This window comes from Camarhynchus parvulus, chromosome 1 (assembly GCF_901933205.1).
Source record: "Camarhynchus parvulus chromosome 1, STF_HiC, whole genome shotgun sequence".
Classification (NCBI taxonomy): Eukaryota; Metazoa; Chordata; class Aves; order Passeriformes; family Thraupidae; genus Camarhynchus; species Camarhynchus parvulus.
Window position 1 is genome coordinate 13,673,917 of NC_044571.1, and position 19,148 is coordinate 13,693,064.

Here is a 19,148-nt window from a genome sequence, read left to right on the forward strand (position 1 = left end):
GTGTCCCTTCAGTTGAAGGAGGATGAATTAAATTTGAGGAGATAACATTAAGCCACTGCTTGCCAGTAGTAGCTATCCTAACAGAGTGAACAATGGAAAGAGGAGGAACAAATCATATCCTTCTTCTGCTGCTCCCTGGAGGTGCTGCTTTGAGCCCTGGCAAATCCAGCCTCTCTGTTCTGCATAGACATGTATATTGGAGGCTTGAAAAAATTCCAGAGCAATCTGCCGGATGGTATTATGCCATGCAAAGTGACCTCAAACTATACTATGACAGCTATAGACCAGCTATTGACCTGAGCTGAAGGAATAAGCTTTTTATAGCAGCACTTCCTGATCTTTTTCCACTTGTGAAGCTCCCTGTGGTATCAGACTCACAATCCTCCTTTGGGAATGACTGTTCTATAGTTTCAGAGCCAGCACCAGCTTCCTTCAGTAGGCAGTGAAAAAAGGCCCCTCTGGTAAGAATGGGTCGCCAAGAGACATACTGCACACATGCTGGACAGGCAGCTATTTTACTTTTCTTCTGTAAGGTGCTGAGTGCACAGGACAACACAACTCTTGGTGTCACTGGATCATTATCAGACTTGGTGTGAGAGTGCCCAAACCTGGCACACCCTTCTCTGCTGTCACTGAGCACGGGCATAGTGCACAGACAACCCGATGAGAAATTCAGACTTGGCAGAAGAGAGTACAGGCCTGCAGCTTCAGGGAGCTGTGGTCCATTGTGTCTGTCACCACGAGATACCAGAGGAGAATCTTGGGTCTTGTATGGCTGAATTTTGCTATGTATAAACTGGGAATAATGTTAACTTATTTGTGATGAGTTTTGAGATCTAGTGCTGTAATAGTCCCTAATGCTCCAGAGCAGCATTATTACAATAATGAATTTCCCCTTTCCCCTAGGGGTTTTGTTAGAAATAGACCAGGGCTGTTGAGCCATTTGCACATTTTTTCCATGGTTCCAGTACTCCCATTTTCCCACATCAGGTTGTTGGAGAGCAGAAAAGTGGATGGGAACCAGGGAGCTTCTTGGGTATATTCTCATGGGCTCCCAATTCCCCACTACCTTCAGAGGATGGGAGGGCATATGGGCACTGGTGAGCTGGGTAACAGTGCACTGACTGAAACTGTGCACATTGTGAACAATTAGCTTGGAAAAAATGGATCAGTTCAACACATGAAGCAGATGAAAGCAAAGTCAGTGACTAAGGATAATGTCCACCTACAGTTCTACTTTCAGCTTAACAAAGGTGGGGTTTGGATTTTGTCCTTGTATTCTTGTAACTCTTATCTATAAAGGTTTCGAGCTCAAAGTGGGTTTCATTGCTTCCAAAAATAGTTTCCTGAGTGACTGGTAGAAGCCTGAAAAGCAACAGTCAGGGAAACATGTCTGCTCATGATTAAAGTAATCTGTTTTTTTAGCAGAGTATTAATTAGAGATCAGAAAGAAAAAATATCACATAGCATTTAGTCACAAGAGGCTGCTAAGCTTCTTGATTCCTTCTCTCAGTCTTTTTCCAGCCCTATAAAATTAGGTACCAATGCCTGCTTACTTTAAGTGAACATGTGAGGATTAATCTGCCCGGAGGTATAACACCATTTTAAGACAAAGCACTACTTTCTTTTCCCAAACCACCTCCAATCTTCTCTATCTCTTTCATCAGCAGCTTCATGTTGCAATTACATATAAGTGAGAGTAGTAATTTTTTTTTTGTAACCCTAAATAACTACTAAACGAAGGTGCGCCTGCACTCTGCTACTATTGCATTTGTGAATTGCATTAACAGTTCAGGTGCTCCTGCTTTGGTGGGGAGCGATTAGAAAGCCACATATATCTCAGTTGTGTTGAGGAAAACCTGAGCAGTATTGATAAATGGCCAGTTTTCTTAGGGACTGATTTGTCAGAGCAGGGAGGATGGTTATGCAGCCACTGGCATGGCTGGATGGACATGAAACACTACACTTCACACACATGACACTTCATCTTTCTGTTACAAACCACTGGCACCTCCAGGGTGTTTTCCAATTACTGTAATGCATCTTTTTCCTGGCTTTTGTCAAGGCCAGAGGCTGGTCTGTTCTACTTAGCAGAACAGACACTGTCAGGTGCAGCACAGGACTGGAAATAAAGGAGAGCAGCAAACCTCCCTGCTCCTTTATATAACATTAAATAAGGGCTGTGCTTATGGAAAGAACTGCTCAGTGAATTGGCCACAGCTGTGAAGCTTGGCCTTCCTGCCTCAGGAGCCCCTGCCAGTCTAATAACTTCCACATCACAGCTGACTCTGTACAGAGGGCAATTTTTAGTCTTTCTAAAGACTTGAGGGAAAAGTGAGTAGTAGCAACCTTGCCTTCCCCAAACTCACACAGAAACAACAGGAGAGAACTAGGAATAAGGCCGAACTGCAAGCCTCTTACCTTTGTCAGGCATTTTGATGCTCATCCTCAGCTATGTGCCACAATGCCTGGTCCTGCCAAGCTTTATCAGCAGGCTCTCTTTTCCCACTTTGCTCAGGAATGTTTGTACCTACGCAGAGAACCGAAGGCATCTCCACATCGGACATCATCACACGCATCGTGCGCGACTACGACGTGTACGCGCGGCGCAACCTGCAGCGAGGCTACACCGCCAAGGAGCTGAACGTCAGCTTCATCAATGTGAGTGCCTCATCCACCTTTGCTGCTCAAACACTCGCTGCCAGCACCCTCAATGTAAAGGAACAGTTAAGAAATTATATCTTCCTCATGCTGCTTTTAAAAGAGCTGGAAAGAACTTAATTTAAAAGACACTGGTAAGATGAGGGTAGTTTTAATTGCTCCTCTTAATTAGCAGCTTAGTTTTCATCTTACACTTTCAACAAAGGTGCTGCTCCCACTTCCTCCCTGAGCTGTAGGTGACAATGACACCCTAGGAAGGAGCCCACCCTCCCACCAGAAGCTACTCAACCATTCACCCAAGACATGATTTCTTTCTATATTCCTATTCCAAGAAGGCAGCCCAGAGAGCATGGATTCTGAGATCCAAAGTTTCTCTATAATGTGATAGAATTAAAAAACCTACAAAACAAAACAAAAACCCTAACAAAGCCAATCACAGAGCAGTGAAATTACTAGGGAAAGATAAAAATGTTTTTCAAAAGACAAGGAAGTATGCTAGGAAGCTGGTACATAAATGATGGTGCTGTAGAGCTCAGAAACCACAATGGCAGGAGAGCCATGTGAAAGGATGGCTCAGATTATTCATCTTCCACATATAAACCTGCCCCTCCAATGAGAAGTAAGCACTTTATGGAAATTAGACTTTACCACCTTCATTTTCTGTTTCAAGTCTTGACTTAAGACCTCAAGATAACCCACATAACTGAAAACTCTGTTGTGATCTCTGAGATGGGTCACAGCAGGACTTCCCACCTCCCTCCCTGGTGCTTGGAAACCTCCTTGTGAAGGACTGAATTGTGTCATTTCATTAGAGTTTATCTCTTTCTTGTTTTGAAGTCTGGCAGATAAACCTCAGATCACAGGGCATAAATATTTATTTCACTGTGCTTTTTTTGAAAGTCTTCTACACCTTAAAAAAATCTTGCTTGTAAGTACTCCACTCAGAAGGATCACTGTTGCAAATATCCATTAAAATAAGGCATGTTGGATGCCTTGGAGATTCTCAAATTTATCCTAAATTTATCCTTGAGCAGCTGTGAGATTAAGATACTGTTGCAGAAGTCATGCTTGCCCCCATCTCAGACGATGATGTCTCCTGAAGAACCTCCTGGCATGATTGTTTAGCTTGCAGTAATTTAAATGCAGAAGTACTGATTTGTACTGGAGACTGTTCATCTCAAAATGAAATCCCCAGGATTTCACAAGAGCACTGGTCTTGTTTGCACTGGTTTCCTCATTAAAGGCTGATCCCCCTTTAGGTACAGAGGAAGTGAGGTTTCTTTGGACCTTGGGGATTTTGTTTGTGCTTGTGGCTTGCAAAGACAGTTCTTTCAGTGATTTGTGAGCTAGAATAAGCCTTCAGTGCTTGTTTTTTTAAAATAAATTCAAGTGGCCATTAAATGGAGTTGACAGAAAATGAAAAGCCAATAGTGATCGGTGCTTCTACACAGACCATCACACCTTCAAGAGCACAGCCTTGCCTATTTGCTTGTACCAAAAATTTGTGGAGCACACAAGCATTTCAAGACAAAAGCTCTTTATTTCTCAAGTATTTCAGAAGCTTTTTCCAGAAGCTCCCTAATATTATCTTCTCTCTCTCTTTTTTTCTGTATGACTTAGCAATTAGAGTTCTCCTTTCTGTGAAGTTTGCTGGCCACAAGCCATTGGCCTACACACATCTCTGTTGCAGCCAGAAGCTCCTGTATTAGCCAGGCTCAGAATTTATGAGAGTTTTCCTTCTGCACTGCAGAAATCCACCCAAAGAGACATTTTCGTCCAGGTTGACATCCAAGCTGGCAAGTCAGCAGCATTTGCTAGGAAACATGGGGATATTTACCTTTTGCCTACTCTTAAGTTTGAGCTGTTAATTTCCCACTCATATCCTTCACAAGATTCATATCAATTTCAAAGTGCATTTAGTTTGAAAATACAGAAAGATTCATGTAGTGGATTAAACACAGTGATCACACAAGAAACCTTTTCAATATGTACCTTCTGCATTTCATTCCACAAATGTTAAACTTGCATTTATAAAAATAATGTGGGAGTAGCTAAGCAAGGCCATATGTATTAGGATGCATTAATGCAATTTTTTTTCTTCTTCTCAGCTGTCTGTGGCTAATTATTTCCAAGTTTTCTATTAATCTTTGACCACACTTTTTAAAACAGGAGAAGAAATATCGCTTTCAAAACCAAGTGGACAAAATGAAAGAAAAAGTCAAGAATGTGGAGGAAAAATCAAAAGAATTTGTTTACAAGGTGGAAGAGAAGAGCCATGACCTCATTCAGAAATGGGAAGAAAAGTCCAGGGAATTCATTGGCAACTTTTTAGAGCTGTTTGGACCTGATGGAGCTTGGGTAGGTATTCTGCCATCCCAGGAAGTCTGAGTGTTTTTATTTCTCCTCTCTAATACAGGTGGAAGAGCAGATACTTTTGCTGCAGACTTTGTCTCAAAAGGCAGCACAGCAGGGTAATGGCAAACCCGGCTGCTGAAGCCATTAATGCATACCAATACTGCAACAGCAGGATTTGCTGCTTCTGGCTCTTGCTTGTTTGGGATATCTGTATTTTGTGAAGGTGTGATGATGAATTTAATACTGCATTCAGCAGAGCTGCAGAAGAGCACCACACAAGCAAACAGGCCAATACAGTCTGTTGGCCCTGTTAGCATTAAATGGAACCACTCCTACATCAGGGATGTACACTGGAGGTAGTGAGGAAAAACAGGGCCACTGAAAAGGTTTGCAGTAGTTCTCTTCCTGGTCTGTATGCAGCAGTAGATTATAATTTTCTAACTTCAAAAACTACTGATAAAAATTCCAAGTAGTTATTTTATTGTCACGTTCAGGCTCATCTAACTGACAGCAGGGAAGGTTCAGGTGGGACTGTAGCACTTGCAAAGCTCTCCTTGGTATGTGCTGCCTTCACAGAGCCATTTACTAAGGGTCCCCAAGTGCCTTGGAAAGGCAGTTCAGAATTTGCTACAGCATCTTTCTGGAGAGAAACCTGCTCAAACCAAACTCGTGCACTGAGTGGTGAGCTGGTGACACTTCAGAGCCCCAGAAGAGTCCTGGCCCCCATCTGTCAGTTCTGACAGCTTGCCACACCTCAGGAAGCTTTGTTTGCTTATATGACTTTGCTGCATTGAAACCAGTAACAAAGCTGAAATTGAATGTGGAGTTTGTCTGTGTTGGGATGAAAGCCCAGACCCTGCAGTGCAGGCACACTGCTCTCAGACACACTGCTCTGGTTGCAAACTCTGAGTGATAAAACTCTTCCTTCCTTCTGTTGGAAGGAACTCAAGCAGGTATTTTGTTTGTAAACAAACACATAGCAAGAGTCACAAGGCTTCTGTGAATTAAGTAGCTCGCATCAGTGCTGTGTCACAGCTCAGTGCTACCAAGTCATGCAGTGCCTGCCTCTTACTGGAGTTCTCATCTTTGCACTGGCTTGCCATGTTGATTACCAGTCAGTTGAGAAAAACCCAATTTAGGCTGTGAAGGCTTCAGGACAGAGACTGTCATCATACAGCTACTTCTGTCACCCAAAGGCAGTGACCACTGACCAACACAGGCCCCAGCCACATGAGCAGTGAGCTTATAACAGATTGCTCATTGACACTGGTATGTTCCTGGGGAGGGCAAGAAGGCAGCTCTTCTGGTTTACCTGCATTGTCCACATCCAGATGAAGCTTCCTCTGTGAGTTGTTGCCCATAGAGCTTGGTGTGTGTTCCCCATGTGGGATGGTCCTTTGGCCATATGTGCTGAATAGCTAAAGCTGATGCCAACAGAGTTTGTGAAATTCACAGGAGGTGAGATGAGTTTGGCTGTGCAGAGACAAGGAAAGAATTCAAAAGCATTGATCCTATTTCCTGGCTCTACCTACTCAACAGTGCATGCTAATGGCATTTTTAAAAACCTTTGCTCATAAAACATTTTACCAAATTGAATTAAGGAAAAGGTGCTCTGCATATGTCTTTTAAAATTAGAAATTCTTGTTTCCTGAGTAAGTGTTTGACCACAGAGTAGGAAGTCTGGCACAATCACAGGGACCTTTGCTAAGAACGAGAGGAGTGAAATCTCTTCACAGTGCTGTAGGAACAGCATCAGTGACAGCAAGCTGAGAGGTGGTATGGCTTTTTTAAAATCAGTTTGAGCCTTGGCAACAGGAAAGACTTTAAAAAAAATGATAACTTACTATTAGTGTCAAAACTGTTATTAATGCTAATTTGCCTTATCACTGTTAGTTAGAAGTTGCTTTTAATGTTGACATTAAAAGTACAGGAATCGTTATGGGCATGCTGGATTCCTAGATCAGTAATTTGCATGCCATTAATATGCTATTATTATTTCACAAATAATTATTATAATATACCTTATGCTAGCATCAATTTTCTAAAAGTAAGGGCTATGTAACCCACAGAAAAATGCCTGCTCGTGAAAGAGGTCAAGATGTCAGTTTTCAAATGTCTGGATGTCTGTAATTCATTGGCAGTTTTGCCCACCTGTGCAATCCCCTGTGCATATGTTTTCTGCAGGAGAGTCAGAGAGGTCAGAAACAATGATTAGTGTGGCATGAAACTTGTCTGTGATGTGAGACAGGACCACCACACAGTCTGGCACACAGGGCCTAATGGCAGAGACACCACTCCAGGCTGCAGGAATCCATTCCAGCTCCTCTCAGACATGTACAAGCAGGCACCTACAACTGAGGGCAGAGGAGAGAAAGCACAGCTCACAGGGCAGGGATTCTGTGCCAGTTTCTGTGCCAGACATTCAGAAAGGTCCCTTCAGATGAGGTGTCCCTTCAAGGTCTGGCTTCTCCCTGCTCAGCACACAGGGATACTTGGGGAAGGTTGCCTTCCAAACAGCTGACACACCTCAGACATCATCAGGGGCTCAGGTAAGACAGGTTGCAGCTGGAACCCTGGGGATGGTGTTTAGGCCACACCACCTGTCTGGACATAAAGTGGCCTTGGAACAATCAGCAGCTCAAAAGCAGACACCCAGCTGGCACTTGCTTTCTAAAGCAAAGGGGTATCAACATACAGGCAGTAAAATTCAGAAGCAGGCAAGATACTTTTTCCCAGTTGCAAGTTTGCCAAAAACAAACCCTAAACTGGTTGGGTGTACCTGAACTTGCTTGAGTCAAGGCTTTGAAATTATTTCCCTACCTGTGGTAAAGGACCACAGTGCATCCAGCCTTGTCTAAACCTCCAACACTCCAAGGAAGCCATTAACACTTGTTCTACTTCTTCAGCACCCAATGGCCCAAGGAGCTCCTTGCCTGCAAAGGGCATGGCTTACTGACCCTGCTAGGGCACAGCTGGAGAGAAAGGTGTTCTGAGGCAGGTGAGTGACACCACCTCCTCCTCCTGCAGAGCTGTGCTTTTAGCCAGCAGCCTGCTGGTTCCAGCTCTAATGCAGGAGGCAACGTGGAGGGGCTGGGCCCTTGCCCTGCTCAAGGTGTGAGTGCATCAGTTTGTTCAGCAACAAACTCTTCACTGAAGGCCTGGGAAGCAGGTGTCCTACAGCCTGGCTGAGAGACTTAGCAGGAAGGTGGGATTCTCCTTTCCAGACCTGGCCTCTGTGACTAAGGCACAGTCAAGTACTCCCTGCCACGTGGGATGGTGCAGGCCAAGCCAGGCTGGGGCACTTGGATGTGCTCCAGCACTGCCACCACACCACCACAAAGCACCACTGTGCCACTGAGGTGTTAGAAGTGACAACAGAAGGAGCTCAAAGTATTTTGATTGGCCAGGAAAAATATATTTCGTATCAAATATGGTTTTTTTTGTTGGGGATTATCTTCAGTGAGAGGATAAAACAAGGCAACAGAACCTCACATTTCTGTGATCTCAAGAGAAATTTTGTACCTCTACCACTGAATTGCAAACAGGCTCTGGGGCTTTGCCAGCCCTGCTGACATCCTTGCAGCTCTCAGCTGCAGAAATCCTCCCCCATCTGAATGCTTTCTGGCATCATTTATCAGGAGCAACCACCATCTGCTAATTATTGAGATTTTAGAAGTCTTGATTAATTTGGACCTAGCAGTAGTGCAGGGGTAGGTTACATACCATGGGGTTTTGTGCTTGAGAGCCTTGAGAAGTGTAGCTCCAGGCAGGAACTGTTCTGCCACTCTGCACTGCTGTGAAATCCAGGCTCTAAAACTAAGTCAATAAAGGCTAATGTAATGAAGATGTAAATTAGGAGAGGAAGCTCACAGAGGAACAGCTAAGTTCAGTATTTGTGCTTGATTTTTAAGCCCTGGGATTTAGCAAACACCCAGAAACCTGAGGGGGAAACCAGCATCTGCCTCTCTGCTGGCAGGGAATACTGAGTTTCAAAGAGGAGGAGAAAGAGCAAGATGAGCAAGCCAGATATTGTGTCAGCACAGGGCAGAGTCACTGCAGAGGGAAGGGGAATAGGAACAGGATGAAAATTGGGCAACTGCAAGCTGGATCTCAGCTAAAACAGGCAAACGCATACATTCTGCACAAGTATCTTCCTCTCAGACCTGAGTGGTAACTTAACTTTGTCGGGGCTGGATCTTCCTTTCAGCCGAGCATCGCCTGTGACTCAACTGCCAGTCCTGCAGCCAAGGTTGAGGCTTCTCACTCCCCATGCCCAGGAGGAGCAGCAGGGCACTCGGATTTGGCACTTTCCATGTGAAGCCTGCAGCAGCTGCACAGCACACACCATGTCTTCCGTAACCCAGCGTGACGCAAGGCCACATTGCTGCTAAAGAGTAGAGGCACTTGCCTTAGTGTAGCAGATTGCTTGACAGCAAAGGTGGCTCTTCCACCCCACCAACTCTGGCAGGCCTCCACTCAGCTTTCCAAAGCAAAAGTGACAATAAAGCTCCAAGCAAAACATAGAGCCTGCAAGTGTTTTCTCTTTTCAAATCCAAATTCTGGTATTCCCACCCTCAGTTTATGGGTTTGGGTCGTGCCTGCTCCAGGAAGCTGGGGAAGTGGCTGCCAGTACTTGGCAGGCACCAGGCTGTCTCCCTTAAAAAGGGACAGAGGAATAAAGGCTAGGAAAACCAGGAAGCTCAGGAGGAGAGGGGTGGTCCTTCCCAACATTCTAGAAGGAAAAGGCAGTAGGAACTAGGAATATTGGGTGTTAAGACAGGAGACAAGAGTGTGACCAATAGATACAAAAACCACAAAGGGAGTCCCCATGTGTGTGGCGCAGGCCAGTACACACGGTGTTCTCACACTGGGGGTGGCCCAGCTGAGGTAAAAACTTGCATGCAAGGACCAGGTTATCATCATGAGCACAGCAGGGCAAACCAGCCACGCTCCAGGGCTCTGGCTCCCTGCTCGCTCCCCGGAGAGAGGCACAGTGCAGCCCCTGCCTGCCCCCAGCCCTCCCCTCTGTGCAGTACTCACAGAGCATCTTTTCACTTTGCTTTTGCAGAAGCAGATGTTCCAGGAACGAAGCGGCCGAATGCTCCAGGCTTTTTCTCCCCGGGAGAGCCCCAACAGCAGTCCTACACGAGGCCGCTCGCCGTCCCGCTCTCCATCTCCACCCTGGGTCATCAATAAGACCTCCCCTCCCTCTTCTCCAAAAGCTGCCTCTGCCTCCCTCAGCAGCATGAGCGAGGGAGACGAGGATGAAAAATAAAATATCTATTTTTTTAACCATGAGACAGAAGAACAAGCTATGAACTCAGCCACTGGATGGGGAGAAGCATGAGGAACACCAGGGGTATCTCTGGCAGCAGGGATCGTGCTCTGGGAGATGTCAAAAATGAACTGGAGCACAGCAAGGGAGATCTCAGGAAGAGCTTATCCCATCCCCACTCCCTCACAGTGCTGGAGGCCCAGCCAGCAGCACTTGCCAGGCACAGCCCAGGCACTGGCAGAAAACCACACCCATGTGCAAGTTCCTGCCCCCGTCCTGCTGCTTTCCAGCTGCGGCTCCAGGCACCGAGGGGGGCTGGCAGGAGGAGCCCAGCTGGCTCCTGATCCAGACCCAGCACACAGGGTAGTGCTGGCTGCAGCCTGCAGAGAGAGAAGATGCAGTTGTACCCTGCTGACCTTGAGCTCTTCTGGCACACGAAGGAATGGCATTGCTGCAGCAAATATGTTGAGAAACTGGGAATAAAGTTGGGGTTTTTTTTGTTTTTGAATAACATCTACCCCAGAGCCCAAATAATGCACTGAAATGAAGAGATCTCCAGGCAAGTTGGTGGAAATCCATTTAACATATTCAGTGCTGCTTGTTGACCAAGCCTCTGTGTGGGGTGTAGGTAAGGAATCAGGCTTTTTGCTTTATCAAATCACTCTCCATGTTCCTAGTGCCTGAACAGCTGCCTAATCACTTCTGGTTTGCTCCCTGGCTTTGCACTTTGAAGGCAAGAAAGTAAATGAAAAGACAGCCATAGCTGGAATGTGGTGGTGTAGGAAATAAATGATGAATTATAAAAATATCCCAAGGCCTTTGGACGTGGCCTCCTAGGAAAAGCTGCTGCTCCCAGTTATGTATCAGCATATGACAAGCAAACAGAGCTGTTGTCACATGGTATTCAGCCAGTACAAACTTCTCATCAAACTCTAAACAAGATGTGTTCACAGACATCAAACTCCAAACAAGATGTGTTCACAGACACACTGCCCCTGCAGAGGATCCCAAGGCTATTCCTCTACACTAATACGGAGAAAAAAAAAGGAAAAAAAAAAGAACAAAGAAACTTTTTGAACAGGATTAGGCACAACTGTTTTATTTCTCTGTCCATGACAGGTGTGCAGCCTCAAGCAGAAACACAGGTGAAGCTCTCCCCTCGATGCTGATCTTCCTAGCTGGCCAAGCCAGTCCTGCCTGACATCTGGTTCCACGTTCAGTCCCTCAGCTGACACCTGCTGGGGTGGCTGCAGGAGCTGGCAGGACTCCTGAGCCCTGGGGCTGCTCTGCCCCACAGCTGCAGGAACCCCCCAGCAGTGTGTGGGGCTGTGCCACTGATGCCACTTGGCTCCCCAGCTTGCCTGGCACAGCTGCCTCAGTGCACAGGCACGTTTGAGGCTCTCCAGCCCAGCAGCAGCTTTGGTGCCAGGCCAGCAGGTGACAGCTGCCACTGTCCCTGTCTCACAGGCAGCCTGGGCAGGGGGCTGCAGCCACAGCAGCACTCCTGTGCCACCACTGCCTGCAACTGCAACCCCACCAGGACACGCTGGCTGCTGGGGGCAGCACCAGTCAGCATTTGCTGGATCCCTGCACAGGCAGCACAGGAAATGCTGGAGGAGGGAGGGCTCCATGTCTCTCTTGGGAAAAAGCTGAGGGACTGAGATGCCCACGCATGTGATGTGGCTGTGCTTGCTGGCAGCAGCATCCCCTGGCTGCTGGCCTTACCTCCCTGGGTGACCTGGTTGGCAGGTAGGCACCTTTCCAGATACTCTCCTGGGCAAGTAAATTACAGACCTTGGTACCAGGCACCAAATTAGCCCCACACTCTGCTCACTCCCTACAGCTTTCATCCCTCCTCCACTACAAGGTAACTGATTTGCTTTGGCAGCGTTTTGCCAGACACTTCTCAGACCACCACAAGACCGAGTACACAGCATCTCATACACTTTGTCCTCTGGAGTCAAGCTAGTTCCTTCACAGCTGCAAAAACAGGTGAGCAGGAAATAGGGTGGAATGTGCAAAGGGACAGCCACAGATATTTCAGCTGCCACCAGCTGTGTGCCTGATGGGATGATGCAATTAAGACCTTTCTCAGCCTTAGGCAACCTGTTACTGTAATTTCATACCTGAGATGCACTTGTTAGTTTTTCTGATCCTTTGCAAGTCTCAAGTCTTCCCATCACAACCACTCCTCCACCACAGGAACTGTCTGCTTCTACTGGTGCTGTTGACAGACGAGCCATATCCAAATGCAACGGAGGTGGGCAAGGATTTGTTGTTCTTGGCTTTTACCATTGTTTCTTGTTCATTTTACTTTCCTGGCAGTTACTGTTCAGCAGCCCTTGCTCAGTGGGTTAAATGGAGACAGCACCACGACTTGTACATGGGAAGTAGAGAAAAACTCACCAGTGACCTGTTCTTAACAGAATGTTTCTCAGGGTCACAGGTGGCTACCCAGCAACAAAGCCATATTCTGTACCAGGTGTCTTGTTTGCATTTAGGATATCACTAAGCTGAAGCCTTTGCCCTGCTGGTACATTCATGTGCTGTCTCCTGCAAACCAGAACCTCATGGTGTCTGGACATGTGGAAGACAATTTTGCACTTCTGAGTCATGGTTGGGTTTTCCTTTTCACAAGTATTGCTTTAATTTAGTCCTCTTTATCAGCCAAGCTCCACATGAACAATAAAGTGTATGACAGACACAGCTGCCTCTCCCCTTCATTTTACAGCATCTTTGGAGAGGTGAACACAACCTGCAGAGGAAACCCCAGTGATGGCACCGTGACTGTCATCCCCATCCTTGGTAGCCCAGGGCTTGAGGCCCCCACAAAGCCACAAGAGCAGCTCTGCCAACATGCCCAAAAGGCTGCTGCTTGTTCTGCTGCTCTCTGCACTAACAGGATCACCTCTCCTTGCCATGACTTTGCAGCCAGAAAAGTGTGGGGGAAGGTGAGGAAGTGCTTGTCCCAGCTGGGAAGGTGCAGCATTAGACATCAGCAGACTGATACCTTCTTTACCCTGCCCCAGCACAGTGGAATCAGGAGCCAATATTTTAATTCTTACTTCAAAGTGGAAGAAAGGAATGGTGCTTTTGCAGCCATTCTGATTCCACTGCTGAAAACCATCCCCAGCAGCAACTGAGTTGCTCTCGTGGATGCCAAGATGATGTATGGCTGTGCCAGATGGAAAATGGCAGCAGCAAACATAAGCCACAGGGACAAGTCCTCAAATCCTGACACCAGCTTTTGGACTTGACTCCCCTGAACCAAGTCAGTCTGGTGCACAAATATTCCTGCTTTGCTCTTTCCTGTTTATCCTTTCTGTAAGAAGTCAGTACCTGCAGCAGCTCTAAAGATTATTTATTCAACAGTCCTGCCTCAGGCAGGGAGAAGCTGAAACAGCAAATGGAGGCTCAGGACTTCCTAGCCAAGACATTTTTAATTACAGAATAAGCAAATTTCAAAGTCATTGAGCATAGGAGATAAACTATTTAATGGCACAGAGTCCACACCAAAACACTCCCAGACAGTACAAGGCTCCCTGTATCACCTGAGATGGATTTGGGTCTGTTTCCAGCAGTGCCTTGGCACCACTTGGGAGATGTGTAAGGAACATCCCTGGAGTGAGCTTACAGTGTGCAGCCCAGCCCAGAGGGGAGCCTTGTTCTGGTTCATGGCAAACCCCTGAGGAACAAGGCAGCCCCTGAACCAACACCAGACCTGTCAGCCCAGCAGGAAGGAAGGTTTGATGCTACAGTAAATCTCCTTGTAAAAGGGTACCAAACCATGATGGAAAGTCCCCTGTGTGATAGCACATAACTCCCTGACCTTCTTGTAAAACAGAGCTGAAAGTGAGGCACAAAATGGAGCCAGGGCTTTGCCTCTTGCATGGAGACACTTTCAAGTACCAAACTATCTTAAAAACTCCTCTTCTGACTGATTTTGACAAGAGATCTCTTTCCTCTCATAACACAATGTGTTCTCCACAAGCACACACACACACACAGGTGTTTTCTGCCCTTTCCAAAGGGAAGGTCTTTTCCTGGTGTAAGGAAGGGCAGCATTATCATTTCTAATCCAAATGGAAATCAAGGCCACTGCCTCATGGCTCTTCCTGAGGGGAGAAGAGACAGACAAAGACTGAAATAAAAATAACTGAAAGTTTGTGAAAAAAAACACAAAATAATTGTGTGTTACACAATTCCTCAGATGTGACACCTGAGCTCCCCTGCCCCAGCGGGTATTCATGGCCAGTTCCAACAGCTCTTTCACACCTGGTATCTCCATCTCCTTTTAGGTGCTCTCTTCAACAGCATCAATCCCTGCTTCAACAAGGAATGGGAAGTTCTGAGACAGATGAAGCAGGTTTGCCTTTCACATGAACATAATTTAATTTTTTTGATGTTTAACAGGATTAATGAAAACAAAAATGTTCCATTATCTCAAAGCAATTATTCCTGTGCCTAAGCACATGACAGCAGGAACACTCAAAGGGAAAATCCTCCCTGGTGGCATCAACCAGGCTGCATGTGCACATCAAGTCTCACACATATTTCAAATTCTAGAAACAGCTTTGTTAGAATAAATTACGTCCTCTTCAGCACACTTTGTGGTGTTTTTTAACCATAATTCCTGTGATTCTCTGATCATATTTCTCTACAAGCACTGGTTTTCCATAAAATAAAGTGTCTGTGAACTGCAAAGGCATCATCTGTGCAGTCAGAGCAGATTAATTATAACCTGCTCTTTACAAGTGACCAGTTCTGATTACCAACAGGGGATGTTATTTTAATGTTCTGCACACCATTCTGGGCTCCAGCTTTTTCATTTCCAAACTAACACATGAACCAGTAGGGATCCAGTTACTCTGCTACTTGGCCATACTTAAGCTAGTTTGTATCATCATCAGTTTAACAGTTAATGAGCTTTATTTTCACCAGTGTCTTGAGCTTGCACTTCTGTGGTATGTCATTAAAAGCCAAATGCCAAAACAAAACGGGAAAACTATCCCTTGGAGGAAATTTTAATTTGTTTCACTCATCCCCCCTTGGTTATCTAAAAGGCCTCTCACAAATGAGTGCATTTATTCTAGAAAAGCACCAGCCTAACATTTAAAATATTCATACTTGTTCACATATTCATATTCAAATATTCATACAATGTTCACATGCAAACAAAACTGCATAAAGCCATATCCTGTGTAAGAATTTTAAAAATGCCCTCAGAATAGCTGGTTTCCAAACTAAATATTCAAACAGCATCACAAGTCTTGGGTGGCTTGTTGTAATTTCCTTTTTCCTCCTCAAGAGAACCTTTTCTTCAAATGACCCCACAGCACAAACCTGGTACCACAGCCACAGAGAGAACATGAAGAACTGTTAGAAAGCCCACACACTCACAGTCTGTATCTTTTCCAGAAAGGAGAAAAGAAATAATGCTATGAGGTCAAACACCTCTATTCTGACACCTTTAAACTTCCACTAGGGAAAGTCAAATCAATTTGTCATTAAGAATGTAGAGCTAAACCACACAGGAGCTAATTAAAACTGAGCCATTATGCAATGAGTGGTGGTGGTACCATGCCATCAGCAGCACTGACTTTGGCCATTCTGACCTGACTGAAATTGCACCCACAGAGAACCACCCAAGACATGATCTTGCATGTTTTACTCAACTGTTTACCAAGAAGCCAAAAGCTGAGATGCATTATGTATTTCTGCACTAACAGCAAGACAAAATGCATTTCAAAAGAGCAGAATAAAGCCTAACTCCAGCCTCTTCACCCATCCCAAATGGCTATTTGTGAAATAGTTTGTGAGTGGCAGCTGTGTCCATTATAACCGGCAGGACCCAGCAGTTTTACACAGGCAGTTCTCAAGTGCTGCAGCACACTGACACAGACATCCACTCACTGAAGGACACCCAGCTCTGAAAACCAAGAAGGAAGATTTGTTCCCCTGGGGGGAAAACATCACCTTTAGTGCAACAGCAGAGAGAAACCAGCCCACAGCTGTGACTCACACCTGGCACACACAGAGCCACCTTCCTTTACCTGACCATGCCTCGAGTGCTGGGCCTCCACCACCCCAAGGACCCCTGCCAAGCATTCCATGCCCACAAAGAGATTTATTAACCAAATAACACTTTATTAACCACCTGGATCAGGCAAGGGAGGTGCTCAGGGGCAGCCACGCACACCCACAGGGCTGAGTCTGCCACGACAGCTCATGGCACAACGTGCAGCATCAGCTCCCACAACCACAAGCACTTCAATGAAACTCCTCTGAAAGTTTCCAAATACCAAGACAGTCAACATGGGACCTTGAAAACAGGAAGAACTGAAGCTTTCTTCTGAAAATGATCTTTTAAATCAGTGTATTTGCAGGTACCTGCACATTTATTAATTTCAGGAAAAGAATCCACACTGGCAGATCAAAATGGAAAATGGTTTTACAATGTTCAAGTGCTGGCTCCAGCTGCACTGGCAGAAGCAGTGATGTGCCTACTGCCTTTGGACTAGGAGACACATGAGGGGAGCAGCTTGGGCCAAAGAAATACAAAAATTAAGCAAGTCACTAGGACAGAAAAGAACTTTGGGATTGCTGTGGCACCATTTCTAAAGGCTGCTGCTCTCAGACAACACACAGCAGGCATTATTTACTACACTCCTTGTAACTCCCAGAGAAGACAGCACAAAAGCTTCAAGTACAAGCAGCCTCTGAGTTAGATCATGAATAAAAACTGATCTGACATTTTTTAAAAGTTTATTTTTTCCTATCAAGCATGCCTGACATGTTTTATATGTCTCACTTCATTTAAAAACTGTCTACTGCAAGACTTCTTTCCACTGAAAACAACAAATTAAAGTACTTAGTAAGTCTACAGCCATCTAAAAATTGTATAACAAGAAACGGATCCCTTATTACAAATTGTTCTCCCACATATGCCTGTGTCCTAAAGCCATAAATCTTCATTATACTGCTGCTGCAACTGTTTGCTTTATCTTCTACAGGCAGCAACTGTCAAATAGGCAGTACATGCTGACACATTTTGCAATTTTGAGCTACTTAATTAACTACTCAGCTCCTGTGAATACCCTGTCATGGGAAATGGTAAGCAGTGAGAAAGTACAACACACAGATTTCTTCTCAGCTGAAGTTTTAAAATAAATTCTTAATCTGAAAGAAAATTATCTCAGTTCTAGCAAAATTCTGGCCATCTGGAGCCTCATTTATTACTTAATAAGAACGCTAACGAGCCAAGTAAGACAGGTCCCCAAGCATTTTCCTGCTCTGGAACTGCTTGGTAACAAACTTTGGGTTTTTTCATTTTCTCGAATAACTTATGAATGCATATAAAATGTCATGGAATGCTGAAGAAATTTCAAGGTAGAAGCCTTGGGTGTTATATATCTGTTTATAACAGCTATTTTGGCTGTCAAAAACAATCTGAGAATTTTGGGAGATTTATATAGCAGGATAAAACCCAAACCCAAAAGCTGCTCATATGCTAAAATTCCTCTTGAACTCCCAAGTGAGCTGTCTGAGGGTGCTCCTCTGTAGGCATGTGAGAAATTGACCTCACACTGCCAAATCACAAACTGAGCTCCATATTGTGTGAAACCAAACCAGGCCCTTAAAAATGTCAACATGTAGTTTTTATGTAATTTTATTTGTCAAGCACTGAAAGAAAAAAGGAAAATAAGAGTATACACATACACAAGTCAAATACAAAGGTAACAGACTAGAAACAAGACAAGTATCATAAGATCCAAAAATAAATTTAAGATCTTGCCAAGTAAATCTCATGAAAAAATACCTTCTCACTCCTCCATTACAGGTTTAGTAGATTCAAACGATGCCACCTCAGAGGAAAGGCACCACAAGACCACTCTCCCTCGCTGATGCCAGGTGCAACACAGAGCAGCTCACCAGGAAGAGCTGTCCTGTCCCTGACCCTGGGGACAAAGGGATTTAACTTCCACCCGCATGACAAACTCATCGCAGCCAGTGCAGGCTCAGCACAGCTCCAGGGGAGGTGAGGCAGCCTGCAGCTCCCTGAGGACAATCCCTGCCAGAGCATCCAGGGCACTGCCTGGAACCTGCTCTGCCTGGTGTCACCTGCAGAGGGTGTGGATTTCAAAGGACTGTGTCCAACACCTCTTGGCAGTTTTCAGTTAAAAGGAAAAATTCAATAAAGAAATTAACACCAGAAGGACAATGTCAGAATTAGCATACACTCATCAATCCTTCTAGTACCACATGAAAACCCCTCCAGATTTAAGAAGCAAACAAGTTCACTATGCTGATTTCTGAGGACTTTTAAGGCAACATAATGTTTCAATTAAAGCACATGAACTTTAAATTTTCTTATTTATTTTTAATTAGAAAGCCACTTCAATTACACAAATCTTCATTGTTTCAAGTTAATATCAAACAGCCTGAGTCCTGATCCTGAGAACATTCATTTGAGTGGCATCCCTCTCATACACTGTTGACTCGTGCAAGTATTTGCAAGACTCAGCCCTGAAGACACTGCACAATTTATAGCTATGTTCCTCATTTGTGAACAAACTCAACCTCTGAAGTCAGTAACACATTGTTCTGTCATGTGCCATCATATTCTCTTAACTTCAGCAAAAACACATTTACATATGTGAATCCATAGACAGGTGTGGATGCCAGGAAGAAGCAAGGAAGAAAAACCACAGCAACCTGGAAACAAGCAAGGAAAGGGAACACTGTACAAAGGGGCATGTTATCCTCAAGATAAATACTAACACTGAACACTGAGGCTGTTTTCTACAGAATTATTTCCATGAATCTTGACCACGTTTGCAGCAACTCACACATAAGG

General features: G+C 45.1%; 1 protein-coding gene across 3 annotated transcripts in view; it reads left to right on the forward strand.

Annotated features, from left to right (window-relative positions):
• Positions 1 to 12,995, forward strand: part of PCYT1B (phosphate cytidylyltransferase 1, choline, beta) — a 31,719-nt gene extending 18,724 nt beyond the window's left edge. Inside the window, exons 6-8 of one of the 3 annotated variants that reach the window (XM_030951637.1) lie at positions 2,519 to 2,661; positions 4,831 to 5,019; positions 9,224 to 9,535. In XM_030951637.1, the coding sequence (XP_030807497.1) occupies positions 2,519 to 2,661; positions 4,831 to 5,019; positions 9,224 to 9,334 (443 nt within the window). In that variant the 3' untranslated portion in view covers positions 9,335 to 9,535. Of the gene's footprint in view, positions 1 to 2,518; positions 2,662 to 4,830; positions 5,020 to 9,223; positions 9,536 to 10,084 lie in introns of those variants that run through there. The other 2 variants (XM_030951621.1, XM_030951629.1) reach the window with 2 other exon arrangements.
• The last annotated feature ends 6,153 nt before the right edge of the window (positions 12,996 to 19,148 follow it).